Here is a 12,316-nt window from a genome sequence, read left to right as displayed (position 1 = left end):
ACGAGCCAGTTCGGTGCCTCCTCTGGGGAGTGCTGAACTGTCTTGGGCACTGGCATCCGAGCCGGCTCCGCGGGGCGGGGAGCGGTTCCCTTAAGGAGCTGGTAAGGAGCTCTTTACCTGCTCCACCCCACTTTTCCAGGCACTGCACCCAGAAAAGTGGCGAGGCAGGGAAAAGCAGGTCAGGAGCTCCGTACCGGCTTTTTATGGGAACCTCTCCCCACCCTGCCAGCCCATGAACTAGTCATTTGTGCACATCTCTACAAGCTTAGTGAAGATAGACAGACAGATATTATTATTATTTTATTATTATTAATTAGATTTATATACCGCCCTTCCGATACGGCTCAGGGCGGTTCACAACATGATAAAAACAATTAAAAACAAATTAACAATTAAAATCAAACTATTAAAACACAATAAAACCAATAAAACAGCTAAAAGCCCTGAAAATCAGGGCAACAATTTAAAACAGTTTAAAACAATTAATCATTTAAAACTCTGGAAGGCCAGGCCAAATAAGTACGTTTTAAGGGCTTTACTGAAGGACAGCAATGATCTCAGATTACGAGATAGACAGACAGACAGATATATAGGCAGGCAGACAAGGATGAAAACTTCTGTCTTTTATTTATTTGTTTATATCTATGTAAACCACTTTGGGAACTGTTGTTGAAAAACGGTATATAAATCTTTGCCATATTCGCATTTGTATTTTGAGAAAATAGTGAGAGCTAAATCAGATTCCTCAGCCCTGCTTATTCTCCCCTGATGTCCTCTGTCAGAGAGGATAGATCTTGAACCTGGGCCTGTTGCTTACAGCTGGTGGCTCTTCTGTACATCTGGCACCCCCTGAGCCAACTTCAGCCCTGAGAGGAGCTGCCTCAACTGCCAGTGGCTAACCCAAATTATCAGTTTTTCCTTCTCCATTTCCCACATTTTCAGGCAGATAAGAGAAGAGAAAAATAAAACAAAGGAAGGAATGAGATGATTCATTTTGATTCATAGCCTGCCTTTACCAAAGGCTTGGCACAGACGACAAAGCAAAATGAAAACTCTTCAACAAAATACGGTAGAGCATTCCATCAGATTAAGTTTCATTGAAATGTCTTCACCTTTTCAAACTCAATCATGGGCCTCGAAATTCAGCTCATATAGGTAGGCCTTACACTGCTTTCTGAAAGAGCTGCAGCTTGGCTTTTGCAAGTCCTGCAGCTGCAGGGAGTTCTTACCCATAACTGGGCTGGGCAACCATAGAAGATGCCTGTCTGCATTCTTTCTGTCTGAAACTGACCCATAGACTGTACCATTAAGAAAGAGTCCTCAGCTATTGTAATAGGAGCCAGAGAGGCAGTGGTCCCTACCATATTCAGGCCGAAGCTATTTAGTCTAAAAATAACTCATGTTTTAATCTACGTCTTTGTGTAATAATTCAGGATCTCGGAGGTCATTTCCAGCCACCATTTTGAGATCAGGAGCCTCAAAATGAAGGAAAAAAACCAGGAAAAAAACATAATTTTCAGCTGATTTTTTGCTATTGCGGGGCATTGCTGTGCTGCCGGGGACCCACGGATCATGGTAAATCACTTCCCCCCGCATTTTAAGGGCCATTTCTCTCCCCCGCCTTTTAAAAACATTTTCCTGACCTCCAGGAACCTAACCCCTAGAATCCTATTGCCCCAATGCCTCTGTATTCACAGCTTCCATATCTGTGGTAGCAGAGGAGAACTGAACCCCTGCGAATACGGAGGTTCTCCTGTATTTAGAAAATGCTTGGGGTCTCTTTACCTGATGTTCTGGTTTTTGAGGCAGATAAAACTGAAGGCTTGGGTCCACTATGGGTTTGTCCTGGTTTCTCAGAGCTCTGGCCAGTTCACCCCAGCTTCCATATCCTGCACAAAGGAGAAAGATATAAAGAATAAAATGTTCACATTACAAGAACAAAATCAACTCAGTCATTATGGAAGTATTACAGTCCTTTGAGTTCAATGCTGGCAAGTGTAAAGTGATGCACAATGAGACGAAAAATCCCAATTTCAAGTATATGCTGATGCGATCTGAGCTGTCAGTGACTGACCAGGAGAGGGATCTTAGGGTGGTGGTGGACAGCTCGTTGAAAGTGTTGACTCAATGTGCGGCAGCTGTGAAAAAGGCCAATTCAATGCTAGGGATCATTAGGAAGGGGATTGGAAATAAAACTACTAATATTATAATGCCCTTCTACAAAATTATAGTGCAGCCACACCTGGAGTACTACATACAATTCTGGTCACCACATCTAAAAAATCACACTGCAGAACTGGAAAAGGTGCAGAAGGGGGCAACCAAGATGATCAGGAGCCTAGAGCACCCTCCTTATCAGGCAAGGCTACACCTGTGGCTTTTTAGTTTAGAAAAAAAGATGACTGTGGGGAGACATGATAGAAGTCTATAAAATCATGCATGGTATAGAGAAAGTGGATAGAGAGAAATTTCTCTCTCTGTGACAAAACACTGGAACCAGGGGTCATCCCATGAAATTGGTTGCCAAGAAATTAAATCCAACAAACAGAAGTACTTTTTCACACAACACATACTCAACTTGTGGAATTCTCTGCCATAAGATGTGGTGTTGGCTACTAGATTGGATGGCTTTAAGAGGGGTTTGGATAACTTCATGGAGGAGAGGTCTATCAACGGCTACTAGTTGGAGGGCTATAGGCCACCTCCAGCCTCAGAGGCAGGGTGCCTCTGAATACTAGTTGCAGGGGAGTAACAGCAGGAGAGAGGGCATGCCCTCAACTCCTGCCTGTAGGTTTCCTGCGGCATCTGGTGGACCACTGTGTGAAACAGGATGCTGGACTAGATGGGCCATGGGCCTGATCCAGCAGAACTGTTCTTATGTTTTTATGAGTGACGTGAAGCCTAGTGCATGTGTACTCATTTGTCCCATTGTTTGGATGGGGCTTACTCCACAGTAAGAGTATATAGAATTGGAGCCTCAAAGTAAATAGGATTGGAGCCTCAGAACTAATGATTCTCCCTCTGCTCTGCAACATGTCAAAACAACATGAAACTACAGGAATCCTAACATAGGACAAGGTGGCCCCTACCATTTCCCCAGTGAAGTCCTACAGCTCACACCCATGAAGCTAAAGTGTGACCTTTGTAGCAAGTCCTTTTTGTGACATGTCATTCAAAGTGTTTTGTCCTCCAAATGCTACAAAACCTACAGATTACCCATTTAGAAAAAGGCATACACTGCTCTAAACTGCCTTTTCTACAACTGTAGTAAGTTCAGGACAGTCATGCATAAGTATATAGGAGTAGATGGTACAGAGTGTTGGAACATGGAAAAGCCCCATCCAGATCCTGAGCAATATCTAAATGCTACATTTATCCTAATTTGTAAAATCAGATTATCATCCATCAAAGGAGCCCACAGATATAATGGTTGGTGGGGGCAACGTTCAGTGATAACTGATGAATTTTGGTGTTGAGGTGGCATGGCATGGTGTATGTCTTATTTTATTTTAGTGCGTCTTATCTTATTTAATTTTATCAAAAAACCTTGCACGCACAAGTTTTTTTGACGTCTGCTCCATTGATTTTAGACCCAACTCAGATTGAATCAGGAAGGCCCCACTCTGAATGCATGTGCACACACATTGCCTTGATACTGCTGCCTGGAAAACCACTCATTCTGCACCCAGATTTTAAAATAATAATAATAGAGGGAACACTGGTAGGGGACCCACCAAAATTCAGCAGGAGATCCCACTATTGGACTCATTCCTGGTCCTCAAACCTGTCCTGGAGGGACCTTAAAGCACCTTTCAAATTTAGTGCTAGTTTCAAATACTATGTTGGATAAGATAAGAGGAGAGCTGGTCTTGTGGTAGCAAGCATGACTTGTCCCCTTGGCTAAGCAGGGTCCACCCTGGTTGCATATGAATGGGAGACTAGAAGTGTGAGCACTGGAAGATATTCCCCTCAGTCGATGGAGCCGCTCTGGTAAGGGCTGAATGTTTCAAGTTCCTCCCCTTGCTTCTCCAAGATAGGGCTGAGAGAGATTCCTGCCTGCAACCTTGGAGAAGCTGCTGCCAGTCTGTGAAAACAACACTGAGCTAGATAGACCAATGGTCTGATTCAGTATATGGCAGCTTCCTATGTTCCTAAGATCATCCAGCTATAAAGGCTATTACAATCACTAAATAGGCTAACCAGAAAATATTCAGCAGCAACTTTCCTTTTACTGGAAAGAAAGTGGCCAATTCAAGGAAAGTGATTTTCCTGCCATGCATCTCAGACAACTTGACAACTCAGACTTGCCTTAATCTTGCTTTCAATGCTCTATACCCTTTGCTGAATTATCAGAATTGCTCTAGATGAATTCCTGGGAACAGCAAGAACACACATCCTTCTAGTCAAGCATGCAACAGTGAGTAGGGATGCACGATCCCTTCAAAACCCATGTTTTGGGGACCAATTCCTCCCAAAGTTTATTTATTTGGTTAATAACCCTTTAAGCAGTCCTTCAGTACAAAGTTCTCAGGGTGGCACATTAAAACAATCAAGTACAATAATATTCGGTATTAAAACAAGATACTAAGCTTGAAACAGGCCCTCTCTAGGGAGGGCAGTCCATATATGGGATGGCACAAGTAAGGTGGCCATCTCACTGGTCACCACCTGCCAACATTATAATAATTAAAATTATTATAAAATTATATATGTATGTGGAGAGGATTGTATCTTTGAATCCAGTAGGAACTGATGACAATAATTGTATGTGCACTAACCTAGGAGGAAATGCCACAGAACACAGTGAGCTGGTTCACAAAAGCCAATAAACTATGGATCTGGTACAGAGCTCTGATGTCAACAACCTGGTTAGTTTAAGCAACAGCTCTCCATGCGATGTCAGAACCTGAAGAAACCTCAGTTAAACAGCAGCTCTTGGTTGAAGGGACCTGTTGTTTAAACTAACAAATAGGTTGGCAACATGCAAGCAGAGGTGATGAGTGGAGGAGGCGGCAACACTCAAGGGGACTTGAGTTACATTCCTGTCCTATCCAATCCTAGCACAGCATCCCTCCAGTGGCTGTTGCTGGTATCCGCCTTATGTTTCTTTTTAGATTGTGAGCCCTTTGGGGACTGGATACCATCCTATTTGTGTATTATTTATTTGTCTATGTAAACCGCTTTGAGAACTTTGGTTGAAGAGCAGTCTATAAATATTCGTCGTTGTCATCCCAACAAACCACAGTTTGCTGGATTGTCTGAACCAGTCCAGTGGGACTTGCTTCTGACTAAATATGCATATGAAAATATGCATAAATTTCAAGTTCAAGAGCTGGGGTAGGGAAAACAATCATTTCACATTTTCTCAGATCAACAATAGCTTCACAACAGAAATGACATCTAGAAGGCAGGCATCTAATTTAGTCCAGAAAGGTTCCTAGTCTTCAAAGCGTGATAGTGCTTTTTCTCTCTCGTGTTGTACGAACATGCCATAATATAAATCCCTTCTAGCACTGGTTTTGACAGCTTAAGCTCGTCTACTTGCTTTCCTGGATGCTAACTCTGAAGTCCACCTAAGCAGACTACCAGCTTGTTGGGAGGTACTAAATCTGTTTGCCTCAGAAATAAGAAGTGATAAAAATGCACAACAGCAAAAACTTGAGGCAAAATGTTCCTACTAAATGGCTTTCAGGTGTGTTACAATGCCAGCTCACTGATTTATGAGCAGCTTTGTGCCTGAAACTGCACAATGAAGCTTAATTAAAATGAGAGGGGGAAGCTTCAATACCTTGGAGCTTCTTTCGGTCCATCAGGGTTGAGAGACCAGATCTACAAAATTTCAACTTAACTTGTAGAAGCTCTTTTCTCCATAAGCCACAGAAAGAACTTGAGAGACAAGATACAAAGTGCAAAAGGACTCCTATATTTTTAATAATTGTCCAGAAGAGGGAGTTTTGACACTGAAGCTTGTGAAAATGCTGTGCTTACTGATACTCCCTCTTTGGTACACCAAAAACATGTAGAGAACTCTGCTGTCCTTCGCATCTGGCCACTCTAGCATGAACAAGGATGCCTACCTGACAGAACCCCTTAGGTGGGGTTTCCCTATAAGCTGGTGACAGAAGAGTCAAGGAGGCTGTTTTACAGTAGGCCAACCACCTGTCCGGATACTATCCCATTTGCCAGTTTTCAAAAACTGCATTTCAAAAATTATCATCATCATCTTGTTTACTAGGGATGGGCCCGGACTGGTCCAGAGGCCATTGTAAAGGCCTCCGGACTGGACTGGACCTGGGCAGTCTGGTTCGGGTGGGGGGGTAGCTTTAAGAGCAGCGCCCTCCCGCCGCTTTCCCGCTCTGGCGCTGTAATTGTAGGAGTAATTGGGACGGCAGGATACCTCCCTGCCGCCCCTTCCCTGCTGTCGCTGTAAAAAACTCTCAGGAGTCCTTTGCGCGCACACACATTGTGTGCGCGCTTCACATCTCTGTGACGTGCGCGCACGCAAAGGGCTCCTGGGAGTTTTTTACAGCGACAGCGGGGAAGGGGTGGCAGGGAGGTATCCTGCCGCCCCAATTACTCCTACAATTACGGCGCCAGAGCGAGAAAGCGGCGGGAGGGGTAAGTAAACCCTCCCACCGCTCTTAAAGCTACCCCCCACCCCAGTGCCAGACTGCAGTTTTGTGGTTCCGTGCACACCCCTATTGTTTACACAGCCAGACAGGTGTTATTGACTGGTTTGTTTTATCCAGACATCGAGTCCTTCCCAAGGACTGGGGATGCCAGAATGTTGTTATCAATAATGTTGTTGTTATTCTTATAGATATCATTGCAAAATATAGGTTGTTCCCAGTAAAGTTGCTTTTTGTAACTGGCTGGTGGTGATTTCTGTGGCCCCTATGGTGTTGAGGTGCTCTTCAAGTGGTTTTGGAATTGCACCCAGGGCGCCAATTACTACTGGGATTATTTTGGTCTTCTTCTGCCACAGCCTTTCAATTTCAATTTGTAGATTTTTGTATTTGGTGATTTTTTCTATTTCTTTTTCTTCTATTCTGCTATCCCCTGGTATTGCTATGTCGATTATTTTGACTTTTTTTTTCTTTCTTCTCGACTACAGTTATATCTGGTGTATTCTGTGGCAGATGTTCGTCTGTTTGTAGTTGAAAATCCCATATTATTTTTGCATCTTCATTTTCTACAATGTTTTCAATTTTATGCTCCCGCCAATTTTTGGCAACAGGTAACTTGTATTTTTTGCAGATGTTCCAGTGTATCATCCCTGCTACCTTGTCATGCCTTTGTTTGTAGTCCGTCTGTGCGATCCTTTTACAACAGCTGATTAGGTGATCCATTGTTTCATCTTCTTCTTTACATAGGCGGAACTTGCTGTTTGTTGATTTTTCTACTTTTGCTTATATTGCATTTGTTCTTAGTACCTGTATTATTATTATCATCATCATCATCATCTATATCTAATCTATATCTATCTATCTTTTCTTTCACTTCAAAAACACTCCCCTTCTTATCAGAATACAGTCCCCATGAGCTAGGAAAGTAAACCAAAACTTAAAGGTAGCATTGGCATGGGGTATTCTGTCAGACAAGACAGAAAAGTAAATAGTGGAACATTTCCCACAAATACAGTAATTCACCAGTACATGTTTACATGCATACTGCTGTTCCTGTTTCAATGTGGCAGGAAGTATGAGTAAAAGTTGCATAGTACAGTATCTTTTGCACAGCTGCCCGAGGATCTTCTGGGTTACAGCTGCAACACAAATCTCATAAGACAGGCGGCTGTGCAATGAAACATCCAGTGTAACATATTAACATTTCTTCCTTCCTTCCTTCTTTTCTATTACTGTAATATAAATTGATTGATTGATTGATTGATTGATTGATTGATTGATTCATTCATTCAAATTTCATTCCATTTCAAATTTGTAGACTGCCCCAAACTTCAATCTCTGGGCGATTTACAACATCAAACAGATTACAAATGAAGAACTTAAAACAATTTAAAACCACAGTCCAGTTAAAACGCGGGGGGGGGGAGACTTACAATGGTTTTCAGAGATGGGGAGGCTCTTATTTCAGCAGAGAGTGCATTCCAGAGCCTCGGGGTGGCAACAGAAAAGGCTCACCCCCGCGTAGCCACCAGACGAGCCAGTGGCAACTGCAGATGGACCTCTCCAGATGATCTCAATGGGCAGTGGGGTTCATGGCAAAGAAGATGTTCTCTTAAATGCTCAGGGCCTAAGCTGTTTAAGGCTTTATGGGTTATAACCTTTATGGGTTATAACCTTGTATATTGCTTGGAAGCTTACTGGTAGCCAGTGTAGCTCTTTTAGTATAGGAGTACTATGGTCTCTCCGAGATGACCCAGAGACCAACCTGGCCGCCGCATTTTGTACGAACTGTAGTTCCCGGAATATGTACAAAAACAGCCCCACATAGAGTCAACTCAATTGCAGTAGTCAAGTCTGGAGGTCACCAGCATATGTACCACTGTTCTGATGTAGTTTATCTCAAGAAACAGACGCAGCTGACATATCCGCTGAAGTTGATAGAAAGCATCTCTGGTCACCACCTCAACCTGGGACTCAAGGGAGAGGCTTGGATCCAGAAGCACCTCCAGACTGCTTGTACCTGTTCCTTCTGGGGAAGTGTGACCCCATTCAGAACCGGCAGATCAAAATCACCTCCTGAGTTCCAACCCCACACAGTAAGTACCTCAGTCTTATCTGGATTCTGTTATCCCTCATCCAGCTTATCACTGCCTCCAGGCAGGCTTTTAGGGAGATAATGCCTTCTCCTGATGATGCTGACTGGTCCTACTGACCCTGTCCACGGACCAGCAGTTCGGTTCTAATCTGGTCCAAATTTGAACCGAGCCACTAAAATCAGTCTGTGCACACCTCTACTCCAGTAGTCTACCTTGCTGCTGCTTCAGCCCCTGTAGTTCTATCAAGGGGCTAGATTTGAAGTGAGTCAAAGAGGACATTTAGGAGCAATCATGTCTACTGCCCTGGTGAGTTTGCTGTTCAATTCTCCAGCAGGGCATCAGCAGGATCACCAGCAGAGCCAACACTAAATCCTTCCAAAGCGTCCTGGAATCCTATTGGATCCAATAACCTTCTTGGTTGGACAACCCTAATAGGCCTCTCACCCCTGCAGAGGTAGGACATGGTTGTGAGTCCAACCTTAAACAGATGGTGGTCTGTCTATGACAATGGGGAAATCACAGGAGTCCCCACCCACAGAAAACCATCTTGATCAAAGTAAAAGACCAGATCAAGCATGTTACCAGCAAAATGCATCGATCCTGAGACCGCTTAGCATAGGTCCATAGTCATGGCCATTTTTAACTCCTGAGCAGCCCTGGACAAATTAGTCTCACAGTGAACATTGAAGTCCCCCCGCCACCATAAGCCTGGGGGACTCCGACAAGCCCAAGCCCAAGCCCATCAGCTCAGTTAGGGACTCTTTGGGGCAGTGGGGTGATCAGTACACCAACAGAAGTCCCAGTCTATTCCTGGTCCCCAAACTTAAGTACACACATTCAATATGGTCAGACATTTTGACAGAGATCTTTATAAGGGAGATGTTGTTCTTATAAACCACAGCCACTCCATCTCCCTGCCCATGAGGTCAGCCCATTCATCCATAATCAGATCATGGATGATTTCTGATTTATTCTGGATTGACCTGGCATTACAGAAGAGTAAGGTGAGGCTCTGTGGGTGGTTCACACTGCTTCCCAAGGTCAAAGAGTAGCAGGACAGCTAGAAGGGAAAATACAGTAGCTAGTAGATTTCTGATTTCTCTTTCCCCTGTAAAGGCCGGCTGACTTGCCAATGTTACTGTCTCCACAAAAGCATCCCACAAACCAAGGGCAGACAACATGTGCCTCTCCAGAAGTCATCAAACTACAGCTTCCATCACCCTCAGCCACAATTTATTACAGCTGGGGATGATGGGAGTTGTAGTTCAGCAATACCTGGAGAGCCACGTATTGCCTACCCCTGCTATAAACCATAATTTGGAAGTAAATCATCATCAGAACTGACCCAGAGAAAAAGATCCAGCATATAGTACTGATAACCAACATGCTGAGCAGGCAAACTCCAATAGCCCTAGCAAAGAAATGAGCCACCCTACTGCAACTGGATAGTGTGAGTCCGTTGTGTTTACTAGACAAGTATAAAGGTTGGCAGTCTAGCAGACCACAGGATGAAGCAGAGTAATAGCTGCACAGATGTTTTGTATCCATATAAATAATGTGAAGGATCACTTGCCTGTTTACTAAGAGCAGATGTGGTGCACAGAGTTTAAGCCAAAGAGCTATGGTGAACAGCGCTGGATGAAACCATTAAGCAATCAATGTGTTCTGTCAAACACCTGGTGCTGCTCTTATTGGAATATTTACTTTTCCACCTAATCCTGTAATTAATGCTGGCTCCCTTCCCAGTGTGTCCCTGAAGTCACCAATCTGATACATTAGGAGAAGACAGAAGAGGGCAGGTAGATTAAACTTTTAACCACAGTGGCATCCAGGCCATAATGCAATAACGGCCATAATACAAGAGTATGTTGCCAGCATTCATTTTTGTTTTCCTCCATTCATGCAAAAGAACTCTATTCCATCAGCAACCAGGTCCCTGTATTTCCAAAATTCTTTAAAAAGTGGACAGCCAGTCAATTTTTTAAAAAAAGAAATGAAGCAAGCACTCAAGTTAATGCTTGATCCAGCAACAAAGCAAGGCCGGCATGTTGCTGATCAGGTTGCAGAAAAGTTCAGTGAGTATTAAAAAATAAACAAACATGGACACTCAAGCAACGCATGTTTAACGGTGATGGTAACACAATCACTGTTTGTATTACCATAATACAATCAATCAATCAAACAAGGCATAGGGCCAATTCTTAATTGAGCAACAACTTTCTGCTTGCAGTTCTTGCAGATACTCAACCATGATTGGTGTAGTGCTTTGAGCTCAAAGAATTTACTGGTCTTCTGGTCCTCCCGCAGTACGTTCCACTGTTACTACAGCTGGGGATAAAATCACTAAATGAAATCCCTGAATGCCCAAGGACAAATTGAGTTGCCATCCTGATCAGCCAGTTCATTGCCTCTGTGATAGAACAGAGTGGAACTTTAGACTCAAAACACCCATGCTCCAGTACATTTCTTTCGAAATCTATGTAGTCGCTGCCACCAGAGAGAACTGTGCTTTACCCAGGTTTGGGAGCTGTCTGTGCTTCCAATTTTCGATTGTGTGGAAGCTTCCTCCTACCTTGCTTCCACACAACCGAAAACTGGAAGCACATACAGCTGCCAAATCCAGGTAGAACACAGTTTTTGATTGTGTGAATATTGTCAGAGGCTAAATATAGGTTATACCTGTATTTATCCAAAAGAAAGGGGAATCTGAATCTAAGATGACCCACCCCCCTCAATATTTTAAAAAGGAAAGAGCTGGGGGGAAACATGTCTTAGATTCCAGGAAATACAGTACTTAATTGTTCCTGAATAAGGAATTACATTGGTGGTTGTAGAAGAACAAGAATGCAAAGAGAAGCAGAGAAAGGAAGAAATAGGTGAGCCTATATTCCTGTAAAAGAGCTGATTTATTTTGCTTATGATTTGGCTTGTTCTTTATTAAGTGTCAATGTATTTGTACAGTGTAGTAGCTGCCCAAAATTTGTTTACCTATGTTCATGTTAATAGTGGTCACATAATGGTCACATAATACTGGTAACATATGGAATCTCAGATTAAATGGGCTAACCCCAACACATGATTGCCTTGGCTTGGGTGACAAAATAGATTGACAAGAGGAAAAATTTGTATCACTCAACTTACAACTCAACAACTGCATGCAACTGATTCAGTATCTAGCATCGCTAGATAGGAAAAACCAAATTCAGCACAAAGGTGTCTCTCTTAATTCAGATCTGATTAAGACACAAGATCAGTCTTCAAGAACCATGGCTGTTATGCTAGGGCCATCACATACAATGGATTCTATCAACACAAGAGAAACTAAAGTCACTACCATTTAAGAGTAGTTATTTGATTTGAGCAAGTGCAAATTAAGATATTTGGGGAAAAACCATATAATTAGCTATCAAGCTTCAGGTTGGCAATATAATAGATGCAATCATGTTTTGTATGGCAGCACATTTACCAGGCCCAGCAGGCAAGAGGAAAATCTGCTTCCAAACTCTTGGGAATATTCATCTATTGCTTCAAAGGAAGTGACTGGATTCTTCTTACATCAGTATGCTAGTGTCCATAACTACGTGGTATCAAATA

The 12,316-nt window shown here is 43.0% G+C and overlaps 1 protein-coding gene across 3 annotated transcripts in view; it reads right to left on the bottom strand.

Annotated features, from left to right (window-relative positions):
- Positions 1–12,316, bottom strand: part of B4GALNT3 (beta-1,4-N-acetyl-galactosaminyltransferase 3) — a 125,515-nt gene that overhangs the window by 51,800 nt on the left and 61,399 nt on the right. For all 3 annotated transcript variants that reach the window (XM_053251494.1, XM_053251496.1, XM_053251495.1), the window contains exon 2: positions 1,786–1,889. In XM_053251494.1, the coding sequence (XP_053107469.1) occupies positions 1,786–1,889 (104 nt within the window). The remainder of the gene's footprint in view (positions 1–1,785; positions 1,890–12,316) is intronic.

Source organism: Hemicordylus capensis, chromosome 5, assembly GCF_027244095.1.
Source record: "Hemicordylus capensis ecotype Gifberg chromosome 5, rHemCap1.1.pri, whole genome shotgun sequence".
NCBI lineage: Eukaryota > Metazoa > Chordata > Lepidosauria > Squamata > Cordylidae > Hemicordylus > Hemicordylus capensis.
The sequence above is the reverse complement of the archived record's forward strand: the minus strand, read 5'-3'. Positions and strand labels throughout refer to the sequence as shown.